This window comes from Jaculus jaculus, chromosome 2 (assembly GCF_020740685.1).
Source record: "Jaculus jaculus isolate mJacJac1 chromosome 2, mJacJac1.mat.Y.cur, whole genome shotgun sequence".
NCBI classification, from domain to species: domain Eukaryota; kingdom Metazoa; phylum Chordata; class Mammalia; order Rodentia; family Dipodidae; genus Jaculus; species Jaculus jaculus.
Genome location: NC_059103.1, coordinates 12003403 through 12022108, shown reverse-complemented (window position 1 = coordinate 12022108; position 18706 = coordinate 12003403). Strand labels below are relative to the sequence as shown.

The 18706-nt window shown below is 49.4% G+C and overlaps 1 protein-coding gene across 1 annotated transcript in view; it reads left to right on the top strand.

Moving 5' to 3' along the window:
• Srrm3 (serine/arginine repetitive matrix 3) overlaps positions 1–18706 on the top strand; it is a 95456-nt gene that overhangs the window by 31518 nt on the left and 45232 nt on the right. Inside the window, exons 2-3 of the mRNA XM_045143920.1 lie at positions 897–1156; positions 15240–15333. Coding sequence (XP_044999855.1) covers positions 921–1156; positions 15240–15333 — 330 coding nt within the window. The 5' untranslated portion in view covers positions 897–920. The remainder of the gene's footprint in view (positions 1–896; positions 1157–15239; positions 15334–18706) is intronic.

The following is an 18706-nucleotide window of genomic DNA, read 5'->3' as shown; positions in this document are numbered from 1 at the left end:
TAGCTCCATTGGCAGAGGCTTGCCTATCATGCACAAGGCCCTGGGTTCCATCCCCTACACCATATAAACCTAACTTGGTAAGGTTTGTAATCCCAGCATTTGGCAGGTAGAGGCAGGAGGATCAGGAGTTCAAGGTCATCCTTGGCCACGTAGCAAGTTTGTGGCCAACCTGGACTACATGAAATCCTGACTCAAATGAACAACAACAAAAAAAAAAAAAAAGTGAGGAGGGCTGGAGAGAGATGGCTTAGCGGTTAAGGCGCTTGTCTGTGAAGCCAGAGGACCCAGGTTCGATTCCCTAGGACCCACGTTAGCCAGATGCACAAGATGGTGCATGTGTCTGGGGTTCGTTTGCAGAGGCTACCTCCTTATCTCTATCTGTCCCTCTCTTTCTCAAATAAATAAATGAAAATACAATATATATATTTTTAAAAAGTGAATACACTGAGCCTGAAGGAGAAACAATACATAAGACTGACAAAGGTCCCAATTGCCATAGTTGAAAGATTTAATGGACATCGCCAGCCGAGGGCGCGCTCCAAGGGTTCTGAGCGGAAGGCAGAAGGGTCGTCCTATGCAGTTGACAGGTGCCTGGAGGTGACCTGAGTTCAAACCAGGGTCCTTTAACACAGGCCCAGCTAGTGCGGCCTGCACCCAGATGGGAACAGCTCAGCCTGCAACGTGTCCATGCCTTGAACTGCGACCCGCGCTGCAAAGCTGTCACCTGCCCTCCAACCCCGCCCCCTCCTTTCCCCCCGCCGCTTCAGCAGCCCGACAGCAAGAGGATTAGAGCCACGAGCGGGCCCCAACCCTGTGGGATTAAGGAGCGATCGAGTGATGCCCGGCGGGTGGCCGAGAGCTGACCGCCCCTCCCGCGCCCTGTGTCTGTCCCGCAGAGCCGGCTGCCGAGGACCGCCGCTATGTCCTCCACCACCGTGAACAACGGCGCCGCCGGCATGCCGTCCCCGCCGGACGCCGCCAACGGCTTCCCGCAGCCGGGAGCCTCCTCGGGAGCCTGGCCGCGGGCGGAGGAGGAGCTGCGCGCCGCCGAGCCGGGCCTGGTGAAGCGCGCGCACCGCGAGATCCTGGACCACGAGCGCAAGCGGCGCGTGGAGCTCAAGTGCATGGAGCTGCAGGAGATGATGGAGGAGCAGGGGTGAGCCGGGGGCGGGGCCTGGGCAGGCGGGGGCGGGGCCTGGAAGGGCTGTGGGCGGGACCTGCGTGTGGCTGGGCCGTTCCCTGGGATTTGGTGCAGCGAGGGTGTGCTGGGGAGGGGTGGCCCTTGGCTAGATTGGGGGCGTGGCCAGATGGCGGTGGGAGGAGCTGGGGCAGAGATGTGGGCGTGGTCTGGACTGGCACAGGGGGCATGGAAGGGTGGGGCCAGTTGCAGGGGGTGTGGGCCTGGTTTTGTTGGGTTGTGCCCCAGGGTCTGGGTGCAGGAGGTTGTGGGGACAAGTGGGGCCAGGTCTAGGCAAGGGAGAGGGGCTGGGGACGGGTGCTGGTATGATGCGATGGGATGAGGTGTGTCTGGGTCTAGTTGGCAGGGTGTGCGGCAGGGGATGTGGGCAGCGTGTGGTTGGAGGGCTTAGGTCAGGGAGAGTGACAGGGAGTGGAGGGAAGACCCAGTGCCCGTCGGTGAGGGTTTGACTGGGGCATGGGTAGGCTGTGCCCAGGGACTTGGTGGTGCAGGGCAAGAACGTGGCCTAGCTAAGGTGGGGCGTGACTGGGGTATCATTGGGCATGTCCCGGGTTTGCCTGAACTGTATCCAGGGGTTGGGTGCGGAAGGGTGGGTGCAGGGGCTAGACTGGCATGGGTAAAGTGGAGGGCGAGGGTGAGGTTGGGCTGCGCTCTGTGTTGGAGCTGCAAGATGAGGGAGGGGGAAGGGCAGAGGCGTGGCTTCGCTAGGCTGGAACGGGGCCCGAACGTGGTTAGGATGTGCGGTGGGGTCTGGGGTAAGTACTTGGCCATTCTAGACAGGAGTGGGGCTGTGTCCACCCAGAAGAGCAGTTCAGAGAACAAGGGTGGGCCAAGGTCGGGACTTCCATAGGAGGCGTGGCCAGGAAAGGTGGGCGGGTCTAGAGGCGGGGTTGGGATTTGGCCAAGGCCTGATCAGGCTTGGTTAGGCCAGATTGAAGGAAGGGGCATTATGCAATCAGTGAACTGTCTGAACTTCTCATGTCTGAACTGGGCTGTGACTCATAGAAGCCCAGGAGAAACAGTGCCTGTCCCTCAGAAACACCTGGGGGCATGGGGCGGAGTCCAGCAAGCATCAGTGGCTGAAGGTCTCGGTTTCCCTGTCTATAACATGGGTGGATGGGGCTGGAGAGATGGCTTAGCGGTTAAGGCGCTTGCCTACTAGGCCAAAGGATACCGGTTGGATTCTCCAGGACCCACGTAAGTCAGCTGCACAAGGTGGGACATGCATCTGGAGTTTGTTTGCAATGGCTGGAGGCCCTGACATACCCATTCTCTCTCTCTGCCTTTTTCTCACTTTCAAATAAGTAAATAAAGTATATATTTTTTAAAAACAGGTGGATGGATACCAGCCAATCAAGAGAGCAAGGTGTCCTGTGGTTTCAGCAAAGTTGTCAGCGGCTGTAACAAGGACAGCTGAGGTTTCAGATCAAAACCAGGCCCTGTGCTCAGAAGTTATTTCCTGTCCCCAAACACACCCCCTCCCCCCACACACACCCAGAGTCTCAGAACAAAAGCTAAGTGTGTGCCATGAGATATTAAAACTGTTTAAAGGACAGGGCAGGAGCTCAGGAGAGAGATTCTGAGAGGAAAGGGAAGACTTTGGAGGAAAAACAGAAGTTAGTCACACTGAGAAGTGGGAGGTGTAGGCAATCTCCAAATACTGTCTATACCCATTAATCAGTAAATGTTTAGGGGCATGTCCTACCCCATCCCCAAGCCTAGTGGGGTCCAGACGGCCCTTCCATGTGGCTCTGGAGACAAAGCTGCCTCGCTCATGCAGCTTCAGGGAAATTCCCAGGGCACCCCAAGGTTCGTTTTGGCCAAGTGCTTTGAAACTAGTCAGCTGCTGCTGGGGTCAAAGAGGGGTCACCACCTCCAAGGAATGACTGTCCATCTAAACCGCCCCCATGTCTGTCACCCAGTCCTCCTGGGCTTCCCAAGTGACAGCCAAGACAGTGACTATCATCTCTGTAGAACGTAGGAAGACACTGAGGCTCGGAGGCAGGCAGCCACTTGGGGGAAGCCGTCTGGAAGGCAGCGCCAAAGACACGTGGCTCCAGCAGCCAGGCAAGACAGCTTGTAGGGTAAAGAAACACAAAGACCTGGTGTTTCAATCCCACTGGGGACCGTATGGGGTGAGGAGGCTTCTTGCAGAGAGGAATAGCTGGGTCTGAGAGTGCTGGGAGGGGGAAGGAGCTGCAGGCAATGAAAGTGTTTGATGATCTGCAGAGAATCTTGTCATAGTCAGCTCCATGCTTCTGGGATGAACCACCAAAACAGACACAGTTTATGGGAAGAATGGGATTTTTTTTGTTGTTGTTTGTTTGTTTTTGAGGTAGGGTCTCTTTCTAGCTCAGGCTGACCTGGAATTCACTATGTAGTCTCAGGGTGGTCTTGAACTCATGGCGATCCTCCTACCTCTGCCTCCTGAGTGCTGGGATTAAAGGTGTGCACCACCACGCCTGGCAAAGAATAGGATTTATTTCAGAATTATAGATCCTGGGAATGGTTCACAATGGCAGAAGAAGCTGGCCCCCTTTCACAGATCCACACAGAGAGAAAAACCGCCAAAAACACTGCAAGGAAGCATAGCACCAAACTGCAGGGAACTCACCCAGCAGAACTCACTCTGCGTACTTTAGTCTGAAATTCAGATCCACCCCAAGTGACACCTTAGGGTTGGACCTCAGGATCCCTACCCAGTGACACCACATCCAGCCAGGTGGTTGGAGACAAGCTTTTTAAAAACAAACAAACAAACAAGTTTTTAAAATTTTTATTTTTATTTATTTATTTGAGAGAGAGATACAGGAATAGGCAGGTAGAGAGAGAAAGAGAGAGAGAGAAAGGGCGTGCCAGGGCCTCCAGCCACTGCAAATGAACTCCAGATGTGTGTGCCCCCTTGTGCATCTGGCTTACGTGGGTCCTGGAGAGACGAACCTGGGTCCTTTGGCTTTGCAGGCAAGTGCCTTAACCACTAAGCCATCTCTGCAGCCCTAAGCTTTTAAATGAAACCACCTGAGTCTATTGGAGAACATACATTCAAGCTACCATAGTCTGCCCCTGGCCCCTAATAGACTCATGGCCATCTCACACTGCAAATTGTATGTAGCCCAAAAGTCCCACAACCTTTGTTAACCTTAAGACTGTCTCTTAACGGTGAGTCCTATAACAGTCAAACAAGTTACATACTTACGACATATAATGGTACAGAGTAAACATTTCCACTGCTACAAGGCATAACAAGGAGAGACTGGACCACTGCAGAGTCAACAACCATTAGGCAAACAGCTGCGGTTCAAGTCCGCAATGTATAACCAGTGACGGACAGTCTCTAGATTTTCCACTTCCTCCCTGACAGCTGAGCTGAGCAGCCAGGAAAAACCTCCATCCCTAGCCCACAGCACACCATGGCAGCCTTTGCGCAGTCCTGATACATGCCAAACATCTTCGGGTCTCCATGGAAATCAGTCCATTTCCCAGTGCTTCAATGGTCTCTTTATCAGGGTCATCACAACCCTGCCTCAATCGCCGTGTCTCAGCGGCGGCTCCCGGAACCGTGCACACTTCCTGTCCCACTCAGGCATTTTTTTTTCCTATGTTTACCTCAGAGATGAAATAATCATGACCTCAAAAAGCAGGTTCCTTCCTTTCAGTCAGCTCCTTTCAAAAGAGTTTGCATTCCTACCATTGAGTCTTTCCTCAGGCATCTTGGCCACTGTTTCAAAGTAAGGCACTTGGGTGATCCTTAATCGTGGTAATGACTCCTTAACAATAGCAGCTTCAGCAACCAGTCTCAGTGCCAGTAACCTTAAACTTGCATGAATTTCTCCAATTTTTTTTTAGAATTTTTTTGTTTATTATTTTTATTTATTTATTGAGAGTGACAGACAGAGAGAGAAAGAGGCAGATATATATAGAGAGAGAATGGGCGTGCCAGGGCCTCCAGTCACTGCAGACGAACTCCAGATGCGTGCACCCCCTTGTGCACCTGGCTAACAAGGGTCCTGGAGAATTGAGCCTCGAACCGGGCTTCAGAGGCAAGCGCTTAACCGCTAAGCCATCTCTCCAGCCCAATTTCTCCAATTTTAAACCTTGTATCACGGACTTTTGTATCTTTAGCCAAGCACATCAGCCCACTGCAAGCTCAACCTTGATCAGACTCTCTGGGCATGGACAATAGAATGCAGCCAGCCCTTCTGCCAGTTGCCCAGTTCCAAGAAAGTTTTCTGTGGGCTTTCCTTTGCCTTTGAAAGTTCATAAACACAGCTTCTAAATGCAATTCTCTCTTCACTTAGCATTTTCAAATTCTCGCCACAATAGTCCACAAAACTTAGCTTATAGCTGTGGAAGGTGTCTTCAGTTCCAAGTACCAAGTCCAGAGATGAGAGGGGTGCAGAAACAGGAGGATCACCAGGGCTCCTTGGTCAGCCAGTCTAGCCAAAAAACCAAGAAGTTCCAGCCACTGAATTACTCTGTCGGCTCAGGGAAATAAGGCAGGTGGGTGATAGAGGAGCACACCTGATATCCTCTGGCCTCCACAGAAATGCACATGGGATGTGTGACACACACACACACACACACACACACACACACGAGCAAAGATGAGGATGTACCTCAGCAATACAGCAGTGCAGAATGTGGCTGATATCCTGCAATGAGGGTCTGGGTGGCTCAGTGTTAGCATGCTTGCCTGTAATCCACCAGTGATGGGCGGGGGTGTGCCTCAGTGGTCAAGTGGCACCAATAATAAATAAATAAATAAACAAGAAGAATATGTTTAGGTCTGGGTGTTTTGTTTTGTTTTTTTAATTTTTTTTGAGTGAGAGAGAGAGAATGGGTGTGCCAGGGCCTTCATCCACTGCAAATGAACTCCAGGTGCATGTGCCCCCTTGTGCATCTGGCTTATCGCCCCAGCCAGTGGAGAGTTAAACAAGGACCCGAGGGGAAATTAACCTGGATGAGAGACAAGAGGCACAAAGAAGGAGACCAAGTCTAGAGTCTGATCAAGGTCTCAGATTTATTCAGGCAAGCACAAGCTTATACACAGAAAATAAAACTTTCTAGACAGTGCCTACGTGCCTAAAGTCTGCTCCACAAATGCCTCTGTGTCTGAAGACTGTTTGTCAAGGCCATATGATAAGGCCTCTGTGTCTGGAGATCCAAGACCAGCTGCAGTATTCACGGTCAAAGAGCAGCTACAGCTCCCAACATCTCCCCCTTCTTTATTTATTAAAAGAAGTGACTGTGCCTGTCTTAGGATGTCAGGGGCATAAGAACATCCTTACCCGTCATTGGACAAAGTTATTATCCTTTAATACATGTCCTGTCTTAGGTTGGATGCCTTCTCCCCCGATCTTATCTGTCTCTGGCAACAGCTGGACAAAATTCAGGGAGAATTAGGATAAAGTCTGAGGAAGCCAAGGACGTGCTCTATAGTGCATACTTTGGACCTCTGCACGAACATTCACAATAGACTTTATTAGACACTTGAAGAAAATAGGTAATAGGCATAAGAGAAGCAGAAGGCAAACTCCCACAGCTGCAAAGCTGCCTGTCCAGGAACTTAGAGAGTCCCAACCAGGCAACACAGATTTAATTGCAGCAAGTAAATCATTAGCAGCCTTAGTGGCATCAAAATCAAGATGACTGTTCTGTATAGCTAGAATTTCTGAATGTAAACTAACCAAATCTCACAAAATGTTATCATGGTGACAAATTTCTTCCAAGTGCATTTTGACCTTTACCCAATTTTCATAACTAGCATTGTAAGTTTTAGAGGTGATGCAGATCCATTGGTAATCTGTATGGCATTCCAATCAAGCTCTGTAATTTTATTTGAGGAACTTTAAAAAAAAACTTATTTTAAGTAAACTTTATGACCACAGGAACATATAGTGTAGACAGTCTATTCCTCCTTTATTTCTCCCTGTCATGAGAAGACATTCTAACTGCTTTAGGGGACTGGGTCGAAGACATAAGATCATTTACTATTTCCTGCTGAACAGGACATGAAGTGGAGACTTGTTGCAGTTAGAGAGTCTCTCCCAGAGAGGGGAACTATTTTAATGGACCCCAGAGTGTAGGAAGATAGTCTTGAAAGAGGACATTGGAAAGAAAGAATAAAAGTGAGGAGTTAATGAGAAGTGAGCATACAGCAAATTGGTCTTTTTGTAGGTCGAGGGAATCCAGGTAGATAGGCGTGGGTTGTCTCAGGACCATCTGAGGATGAGCTGGCTGAGATTTTCTTTCAGAACTGTTCATTAAATGGCACAGTAGTATTTAACATGGCTTGTAAAACAGATGAGATGTTAGCAGAGTTATCAGAAACATATACACAACATTTAATCTTGATAATAAAGAGCTATTGGGTGCCATTAAAGGGTATACAAATATATATTTTTGGTCTCAGAACTTATTTATATATTTTAGATTTGAAAATAACCCTTTGAACATCTACAGTTGTTTTTCTTTTATAGAATTAGAACTATGGGGAAAAGATGTCTTAATGTTTGTTTGTTTCCCCTCCTGAACTTAATAGGCCATTCATATATTTAAGATATTCATATATTTAAGATACTTTTTATCTTTGGTTATACATTTCTGTCTGAGTATCTAAGACCATGCAGATAGCCAAAAGTTAATTAAGGATTAATTTTGGAGGTCATTAGTGGCTCTTCAAAGAGACTTTAGGGACACAGGAGTAGCCCCATAGCTTACTGGTGTCTTTTGCCTGTTAGGATGAGTCAGGGCCATGCTGGCCAAGTAGTTTTCCCTTCTTTGGGAAGTCAGGAGGACTGATTGCTCCTCAATTGTGACTCTCCTGTTTCACATTTCCATATCCTCCCTGCTCAGGAAGACAGGTGACTTACCAGGGGGCCAGTGTAGAAGTGTCCCATCATCTCCAGTGGCCTCATGACATGGGAGCACAGGCCAAAATATTGACACTTTTTACTCCGATGATTCCAATTGTCTTTGGCTTCTACATAGGTGATTAACACACTTAGAAAGGAAGTTACATCAGCCTGGATGTGTGTACATGTAGAGCACATTTGATTACTGAAATAGACTTAGTTAAAGAATGGCACAAGGGCTTCTAAAATCATTTTGTCCTATCTTTAAAATTTTTGTTGTACTGTGGCAGCATAAGCCATATATCTGAGGTATAGAAAGTAGGCACATCTCACATTTTAAATATCTAACATTTATAAATATAGGCAGAACCTGTTACCAGTCTTGAAAACAGTACCAGTTGATTTACAAACTTAACTCATTTAACCTAGAAATTGTCAGAACAGGACAAGTAAAACAGTATAAGGTCTTAGCACCTGTGTGAAAACATCTTTGATTCGTTCAGATACGTGTGGGTATAAATTACCCAGAGAACATTGGAAACAGAACCATGGAGCTTGAATTGTTTTTTTTTTTTCCTCAGACGAGGACCATTGTTTGAGCATGAGGCTGTGCTCTAAAGTAGGGAATATGTCTTAAGGGTTAATTTTGTTATAAGCACTGGACTTAAGGTGCCAAAATTGAGACAGTTACTTTACATACAACAGAGTAGAATCTGGTCTTTTCTGAGCCAAAACAGATAGATAAATATTAATATAACCCTTGATAAAATTTTTTGAAAGAAAAAACATTATTTGACAACCAACGATTTTGGCTTAAACTTGATAGCTATTGATTTCATGTACCACAGAAATTTTTATTAACAAAAAACAATTTTATGTTTTACCCATGACTTAAATTTGATAAAGCTTAAGCAAGCTATCCAAATATATTTTAGCCTGAAAATTTCTTTTTTTTTTTTTACATCCGCACACCTTTATTTACATACTTTAACATTCTGATCTAAGTACCACTCAAAAGGCATTTTTAACAAGCACTCTATGTCCCAACATTGAAAAATTCCTTCCCAGTTTCTTCAATCAATTCATCTCACTCCATCATTAACCATCTTTCTTATAAGGCTATTAAAAAATTACACCAAATTGATTACTCCTATTACTAAAAAGAAAGTAGTCTTAATACAATTTTATGTCATTAATACCAATAACATACTTGGAAATGATTTTATTAGGAGTAACTAAGGCAAATTGTGTTGTTATCTTCAGGCAGGTTGGCTTAGAAGTCAGGTCATTTGCCTCCTCCTTTTAAGTAACAGGACATTACAATCTTTTTAAAAAATATCTGACAAATTATAAGTTACCTCTTCAGAGGGAGTTCTGTTGTTTTTAATAATCCTCTATGTTAGGTGAAGTTGACCTAGAACAAATATCTAGCGAATTCACTCCTACAAAAGACATTTAACTTTTCCTTTTTAATTTCTATGCTTAGGTCTTTGATTTCCTTGAAATGGCTCTCTAGAAGAGAAAGGAATGTCACCTGCATCCGTCTCATCTCTTTAGTTACAAACAGTCACAGACATGACACGACTAACAAGCACAATGAGCACACATAAACACATATACACACACATATACAAAGAACATGTCCTCCTGATAAAATCAAAAAGCACTTGAAGCAATCTCAATTCCTCGTGCTTTTAAAATATCTTTTACTATGGCAATTAGCTCCTTTTTACTGTTTGCTAAATCTTTTCCTTAACCCGTGTTCCTTGTCTTGAGAGAAATTTTAAGCCCTTCAACAATTCATGCTTACTTCATGCTTGTCCCATAATTGAGTCGCTTTTCTCACCTCTCTGGATCTGTGTCACAGGCGGGCACTCCTGCGGTGATCTGCATGCGGATCTTCACTCACCAGTGAGGTGGCGATCCAATGTGTGGGGGGGAACAGCCGTCCACTAGAGCGACGTCCAGGTCACACTTCGTACCTTGAGCCCTACATCCGGGCAACACTCGCCCCAGCCAGTGGGGAGTTAAACAAGGACCCGAGGGGAAATTAACCTGGATGAGAGACAAGAGGCACAAAGAAGGAGACCAAGTCTAGAGTCTGATCAAGGTCTCAGATTTATTCAGGCAAGCGTAAGCTTATACACAGAAAATAAAACTTTCTAGACAGTGCCTACGTGCCTAAAGTCTGCTCCACAAATGCCTCTGTGTCTGAAGACTGTTTGCCAAGGCCATACGATAAGGCCTCTGTGTCTGGAGATCCAAGACCAGCTGCAGTATTCACGGTCAAAGAGCAGCTACAGCTCCCAACAGCTTATGAGGGTCCTGGAGAGTCAAACTGGAATCCTTTGGCTTTGCAAGCAAAGGCCTTAACTGCTAAGCCATCTCTCCATCCCTTTTTTTTTTTTTTTTTTAAGGCTTTTGAAGGCCAAATTACTCTTCTGCAAATGTGTACTGGAAAAAAAGTGAAGACAAAAGGGCTGGTGAGATGGATCAGCAGTTAAAGGCACTAGCTTGCAAAGCCTGCCTACACAGGATCAATTCCCCACTATCCACATAAGACCACACACAAAAAGTTATGCATGTGTCTGAAACTGGTTTGCCTTGACAAGAGGCCCCAGCACACCCATTCTCATTCTCTCTCTCTCCAAATAAAAATTAAAAAGCTAGCCAGGCGCATAGTGGCACATGCCTTTAATCCCAGCACTTTGGGAAGCAAAGGTAGGAGGATCACCATGAGCTCGAGGCTACCCTGAGACTACATAGTGAATTCCAGGTCAGCCTGGACTAGGGTGAAACTCTACCTCGGGGGGGACAAAAAAAGCTCAATAAATAAATAAAGGCTGGAGAAATGGCTTAGTTAAAGCATTTCCCTGCAAAGCCAAAGGACCCAGGTTCAATTCCCCAGGACCCATGTAAGCCACATGCACAAGGGGGCACACGCATCTAACTGATACAGTTAACTGTATACTGTAACTGATACAGTTCCCCTAGTGGGACTCTGGCGGAATCTGTTCCCCACTTCCTGAGCTGGTCTCAGTACATGGAGGGAAGTATGGGACTATTGACTCCTCATCATAGTCACCATATAGCTTCTTTTTCCCCCAATATTTATTTTTTCTTTATTTGAGAGAGAGAGAGAGAAATAGGCAGGGAGAGAGACAGAGAGAGAGAGAGAGAGAGAGAGAATGGGCATGCCAGGGTCTCTAGCTGCTGCAAACGAACTCCAGATGCATGTGCCCCCTTGTGCATGTGGCTTACATTGGTCCTGGGCAATTGAACTGGGGTTATTAGGCTTTGCAGACAAACGCCTTCACCACTAGGCCATTTCCCCAGCCCAACTCTCCCCTTTTGAATTTTTTTTTTTAAAGAATATGTTATTTACTTATTTGAGAGAGAGAGAGGCAGAAAGAAAATGGGTGTTCCAGGGCCTCTAGCCATTGGAAACAAATTCCAGATACATGTGCCACCTTGTACATCTGGCTTTATGTGGGTGCTGAGGAATTGAACCTAGGTCCTTTAGCTTTGCAGGCAAGCACCTTAACCACTAAGCCATCTCAGCAGCCCTCTCTCCTTTTATACAGTCTAGGTCTTCAGCCTATGGAATGGTGCTACCCACAGTTAGGATGTGTCTTCCCACCTCAATTAACTTAAAATAATCCCTCGTGGGCGAGCCCAGAGGCTAACCTAATCTAGATGATCCCTAACAGGTGATTCTAAGTCCTGTCAAGTTGGCAATCAATATAAACCATCACAGGAGCAGTGAATTTCATGGGCTTACTTCAAGGAAAATGGATGAAGGGGTTACTTTACAGGAGTGTAGGTGACCCCCAAAGCAGCCACATCACTGGAAAGCCTCGCCCCAGAATGTAGAAGGAGCTCCCGTCGCTACACGTATGCAGTGCCCTCCCATCCCGCTCCGTGAACCTTCCACATCCTGTGGACTCCAGCAGCTCCTGGCTCATGAGGCTACATGCACCATAGGCAGAATTACATCCAGCTGGCTGGGTGGTGCAGGTTGGAGCAGCGGAGGGTTCTGATGAGGTCTGTGATGGGTGGTCATAGCTGCTTCTGAATAAAAGGGTAATGGTTGGACTGGAGGGATGGCTTAATGGTTAAGGCATTTGCCTCTAAAGCCAAAGGACCCAGGTTCAATTCCCCAGGACCCGTGTTAGCCAGCTGCACAAGGGGGCGCGTGCATGTGGAGTTCGTTTGCAGTGACTGAAGGCTCTGGAGCACCCATTCTCTCTCTGCCTCTTTCTTTGTCAAATAAATAAAAAATGAAAATGGTAATGGTTTAATGAAGAGGGACCTACAATCCAGTCACATGCCCCCCTCCCCCAGAATAGCCAGCTGATGGATATACCTGAAGCCTTTTTACACCCTGCAGAATGTTGCGAAGTTGTTACTTGGTTCTTTTGTTGTGGTGGTGGTTTTTCAAGGTAGGGTCTCACTCTAGCCCAGGCTGACCTGGAATTCACTATGTAGTCTCAGGGTGGCCTCGAACTCAGGGCAATCCTACCTCTGCCTTTCAAGTACTGGAATTAAAGGCGTGTGCCCATCATGCCCAACTTCTGGCTTTTTTTTGAGGATGGAACCAAGTATGAAAGTCAGATAGTGTAGACAGTCATAGTCTTCCAGTAACTGATTCTAGACATTTCTTCTAGCCCCTCTGCACAAATAGAAGGCTCATCCACTCATCCACTTACTTACTTACTTACTTTATTTATTTATTTAATTTATGGTTTTCAAAGTAGGGTCTCGCTGTAGTCCAGGCTGACCTGGAATTCACTATGTAGTCTCAGGGTGGCCTCGAACTCATGGCAATCCTCTTACCTCTGCCTCTTGAGTGCTGGGATTAAAGGTGTGTGTCACCACAACCAGCACTTGGTTCTTTTAATGTGTTTAGGAGCGAAACCCCATACCTTCACGTGGAATGTCAAAGCACTGAACTGCTTATAATTTACATGACATTGCTAGTTAATGAGGTTGAAAGAATTAGAACACGTGGTAGTTCTTAGATGTCTCTGAAAGGATTTGAATTTGTAATAGATCCAAATTTACTACATACCGTCATTGAACAAAGCACAACTCTGATGCCAGCTATCTGAAGAACAAGTTTTCATCCTGAGAACTTTTTTTGTTTTTTTTTTTTCGAGGCAGGGTCTCACTCTAGCCCAGGCTGTCCTGGAATTCACTATGTAGTCTCAGGGTGGTCTCAAACTCACTGTGATCCTCCTACCTCTGCCTCCCAAGTGCTGGGATTAAAGGGGTGTGCTATCACACCCAGCTCTCGTTTTGAGAACTTTTATACTATTTCTTTTTTCTCTTTCTTTCTTTCTTTCCTTTTTTTTTGGGGGGGGGGGGAAACAAGCCCAACAGGCTGGTCTTTTTTTTAATGCGAGAGTGAAAGAGAGAGAGAGAAAAAGAGAATTGATGTGTCAGGGCCTCAGCCACTGCAGTCAAACTCCAGATGCATGCAACCCCTTGTGTGCATGTGTGACCTTGAGCACCGTATCACTGTGCATCTGGCATACATGGGACCTGAAGAGGTGAACATGAGTCCTTTGGTTTCACAGGGAAGAACCTTAATCTGTGAACTATCTCTCCAGCCCTAGATTATTTTCTTAACAGACCTTAGAATGCATTTTGAAATACCATGTATATTCTGTGTGAATTTTGTTTAGTTAGTAGAAGTGAATGGATTAGGCATGGTGGCACACACCTTTAATCCCAGCACTTAGGAGGCAGAGGTAGGAAGATCGCTGTGAGTTCAAGGCCAGCCTGAAAGTATAGAATGAGTTCCAGGTCAGCCTGGACTACAGTGAAACCCTACATCAAAAATATAATGATAATAATGTGGAAGAGGTGATATTGATAGGCTCAGAGAACAGCACTTACAGGGAGACAACACCTGTAAGTTGAGACTCTGTTTTAAGAATCAACAAAACAAAAATATGAAGTCAGTGCAAGGCATAGTGGCACATGCCTTTAAAATCCCAGCACTTGGGCTGGAGAGATGGCTCAGCGGTTAAGCGCTTGCCTGTGAAGCCTAAGGACCCCGGTTCGAGGCTCAGTTCCCCAGGTCCCACGTTAGCCAGATGCACAAGGGGGCACACGCGTCTGGAGTTCATTTGCAGAGGCTGGAAGCCCTGGCACGCCCATTCTCTCTCTCTCCCTCGATCTGTCTTTCTCTCTGTGTCTGTCGCTGCTCTTAAATTAAAAAAATAAAAATAAAAATAAAAAATCCCAGCACTCGGGGCTGGAGGGATGGCTTAGCGGTTAAGGTGTTTGCTGCAAAGCCAAAGGATCCTGGTTCGACTCTCCAGGACCCACGTAAGCCAGATGCACAAGGGGGGCTCATGCATCTGGAGTTTGTTTGCAGTGGCTGGAAGCCCTGGCATGCTCATTCTCTCTCTCTCTCTGTCCCCTCCCTTTTTCTCTTTCTCAAATAAATAAATAATATATTTTAAAACTCCCAGTACTCTGGAGGCAGAGGTAGGAGGATCACTGTGAGTTCAAGGCCAGCCTGAAACTACAGATAACCTGGGCTAGTATGAGAGCCTACGTTGAAAAATTAAAATAAATAAGTAAATAAAATGTTAATGCCAGCCTGAAGTATGAGACCCTGTCTCAAATAAAAAAGGGGAGGGGCTGGAGAGATGGCTTAGCGGTTAAGCGCTTGCCTGTGAAGCTTAAGGACCCCGGTTCGAGGCTCAGTTCCCCAGGTCCCACGTTAGCCAGATGCACAAGGGGGCGCACGCGTCTGGAGTTCGTTTGCAGAGGCTGGAAGCCCTGGCGCGCCCATTCTCTCTCTCTCCCTCTATCTGTCTTTCTCTCTGTGTCTGTCACTCTCAAATAAATAAATAAATAATTTTAAAAAAAGGGGGGGGAGGGATACCTTATTGGATAAGGCGCTTGCCTGCAAAGCCAAAGGACCCAGGTATGATTCCCCAGGACCTGCGTAAGCCAGATGCACAAGGTAGCCCATGAGTCTGGAGTTTGTTTGCAGCCGCTGGAGCCCTGGCGCGCCCATTCTCTCTGTCTCTCTCTCTTTATCTGTGTCTCTGTCTCTCTCTAAATAAATAAACATAAAAATAATGTTGAAAAGAAGTGACAGAAGGAGTGTATCCTCATGGGAGAGACGAGGGGTGGGCAGGGCGGCTCTCATGCTGTTGTGCCCACAGGTACTCAGAGGAGGATATCCGGCAGAAGGTTGGGACCTTCCGGCAGATGCTGATGGAGAAGGAGGGAGTGCTGAGCAGGGAGGACCGGCCTGGGGCCTACAGGTGAGCGCGCACCTGGGCGGGAGGGAAGGCTCAGGCTCAGGCACTAGGGAGGGGCCAGATGGGCTTGTCCAGCTGTTCCATCTGGTGTGGGTGGAGGAGAGAGGAGGGAGTGAACATTGGAAGCTCTGACCTGGCCAGGGCACAAGGCAGGGGTGGTCAGGCATCACTGAGAGCCTCCTGCTACCCGCTTAGGCTCTGCCTGTGGCTCAGCAGCGGGAGGAACAAGGGAGGCACATGCCCACATCTGAGCTCAGGGAATCCTGAGCTGCAAGTCTCGGGGAACTTCAGAAATATTCTGAACTCCAACATTGTCCCTGGATGCCTGTGTGACACTAGGAACTGAAGTCGTATGCCTGTTAGTCCCATCATAAACCATAGGGCTGAAGGCGAGGTTCTGTGCTAGAGCTCCTGCCTAGGCTCCCCCAGTGAGGGGCTGGGGTGTGGCTCAGTGGTAGAGCTCCTGCCTAGAATCCCCCAGTGAGGGGCTGGGGGCGTGGCTCAGTGGTAGAGCACCTGCCTAGGATCCCCCAGTGAGGGGCTGGGGCGTGGCTCAGTGGTAGAGCTCCTGCCTAGAATCCCCCAGTGAGGGGCTGGAGGCGTGGCTCAGTGGTAGAGCTCCTGCCTAGAATCCCCAGTGAGGGGCTGGGGCGTGGCTTAGTGGTAGAGCTCCTGCCTAGAATCCCCCAGTGAGGGGCTGGGGGTGTGGCTCAGTGGTAGAGCTCCTGCCTAGAATCCCCCAGTGAGGAGATGGGGACGTGGCTCAGTGGTAGAGCTCCTGCCTAGAATCCCCCAGTGAGGGGCTGGGGCGTGCTTAGTGGTAGAACCCCTGTCTAGAATCCCCCAGTGAGGGGCTGGGGCCATGGCTCAGTGGTAGAGTGCCTGCCTAGAATCCCCAGTGAGGGGCTGGGAGTATGGCTCAGTGGTAGAGCTCCTTCCTAGAATCCCCCAGTGAGGGGCTGGGGCGTGGCTCAGTGGTACAGCTCCTGCCTAGAATCCCCCAGTGAGGGGCTGGGGCATGGCTCAGTGATAGAGCTCCTGCCTAGAATCCCCCAGTGAGGGGCTGGGGGCGTGGCTCAGTGGTAGAGCTCCTGCCTAGAATCCCCCAGTGAGGGGCTGGGGGTGTGGCTCAGTGGTAGAGCTCCTGCCTAGAATCCCCCAGTGAGGAGATGGGGGCGTGGCTCAGTGGTAGAGCTCCTGCCTAGAATCCCCCAGTGAGGGGCTGGGGGCGTGGCTCAGTGGTAGAGCTCCTGCCTAGAATCCCCCAGTGAGGGGCTGGGGGCGTGGCTCAGTGGTAGAGCTCCTGCCTAGATTCCCCCAGTGAGGAGATGGGGGCGTGCCTCAGTGGTAGAGCTCCTGCCTAGAATCCCCCAGTGAAGGGCTGGGGTGTGGCTCAGTGGTAGAGCTCCTGCCTAGAATCCCCCAGTGAAGGGCTGGGGTGTGGCTCAGTGGTAGAGCTCCTGCCTAGAATCCCCCAGTGAGGGGCTGGGGGCGTGGCTCAGTGGTAGAGCTCCTGCCTAGACTCCCCCAGTGAGGGGCTGGGGGCGTGGCTCAGTGGTAGAGCTCCTGCCTAGAATCCCCAGTGAGGGGCTGGGGGCGTGGCTCAGTGGTAGGGCTCCTGCCTAGAATCCCCAGTGAGGGGCTGGGGGCGTGGCTCAGTGGTAGAGCTCCTGCCTAGAATCCCCCAGTGAAGGGCTGGGGTGTGGCTCAGTGGTAGAGCTCCTGCCTAGAATCCCCCAGTGAGGGGCTGGGGCGTGGCTTAGTGGTAGAACCCCTGTCTAGAATCCCCCAGTGAGGGGCTGGGGCCATGGCTCAGTGGTAGAGCGCCTGCCTAGAATCCCCAGTGAGGGGCTGGGGCGTGGCTTAGTGGTAGAGCTCCTGCCTAGAATCCCCCAGTGAGGGGCTGGGGGCGTGGCTCAGTGGTAGAGCTCCTGCCTAGAATCCCCCAGTGAGGGGCTGGGGGTGTGGCTCAGTGGTAGAGCTCCTGCCTAGAATCCCCCAGTGAGGGGCTGGGGCGTGCTTAGTGGTAGAACCCCTGTCTAGAATCCCCCAGTGAGGGGCTGGGGCCATGGCTCAGTGGTAGAGTGCCTGCCTAGAATCCCCAGTGAGGGGCTGGGAGTATGGCTCAGTGGTAGAGCTCCTTCCTAGAATCCCCCAGTGAGGGGCTGGGGGCGTGGCTCAGTGGTAGAGCTCCTGCCTAGAATCCCCCAGTGAGGGGCTGGGGGTGTGGCTCAGTGGTAGAGCTCCTGCCTAGAATCCCCCAGTAAGGAGATGGGGGCGTGGCTCAGTGGTAGAGCTCCTGCCTAGAATCCCCCAGTGAGGGGCTGGGGGCGTGGCTCAGTGGTAGAGCTCCTGCCTAGATTCCCCCAGTGAGGAGATGGGGGCGTGGCTCAGTGGTAGAGCTCCTGCCTAGAATCCCCCAGTGAAGGGCTGGGGTGTGGCTCAGTGGTAGAGCTCCTGCCTAGAATCCCCCAGTGAAGGGCTGGGGTGTGGCTCAGTGGTAGAGCTCCTGCCTAGAATCCCCCAGTGAGGAGATGGGGGAGTGGCTCAGTGGTAGAGCTCCTGCCTAGACTCCCCCAGTGAGGGGCTGGGGGCGTGGCTCAGTGGTAGAGCTCCTGCCTAGAATCCCCAGTGAGGGGCTGGGGGCGTGGCTCAGTGGTAGGGCTCCTGCCTAGAATCCCCAGTGAGGGGCTGGGGGCGTGGCTCAGTGGTAGAGCTCCTGCCTAGAATCCCCAGTGAGGTGCTGGGGGCGTGGCTCAGTGGTAGAGCTCCTGCCTAGAATCCCCAGTGAGGGGCTGGGGCGTGGCTCAGTGGTAGGGCTCCTGCCTAGAATCCCCAGTGAGGGGCTGGGAGTGTGGCTCAGTGGTAGAGCTCCTGCCTAGAATCCCCAGTGAGGGGCTGGGAGTGTGGCTCAGTGGTAGAGCTCCTTCCTAGAATCCCCCAGTGAGGGGCTGGGGCGTGGCTTAGTGGTAGAACCCCTGTCTAGAATCCCCCAGTGAGGGGCTGGGGCCATGGCTCAGTGGTAGAGCGCCTGCCTAGAATCCCCAATGAGGGGCCGGGGGCGTGGCTCAGTGGTAGAGCTCCTGCCTAGAATCCCCCAGTGAGGGGCTGGGGGTGTGGCTCAGCGGTAGAGCTAGGCAAGCACATTTATGAGGTTTCTGTCCCTAGAATGAGGAAGAAGGACAAGAAATGTAAGTCTGAGCCAGTTGTGGTGGTGCACGCCTTTAATCCCAGCACTCGGGAGGCAGAGGTAGGAGGATCACCACGAGTTCAAGGCTACCCTGAGACTACAGAGTGAATTCCAGGTCAGCTTGAGCTAGAGTGAGACCCTACCTCAAAAGACCAATAAAATAAGTAAATAAATAAAC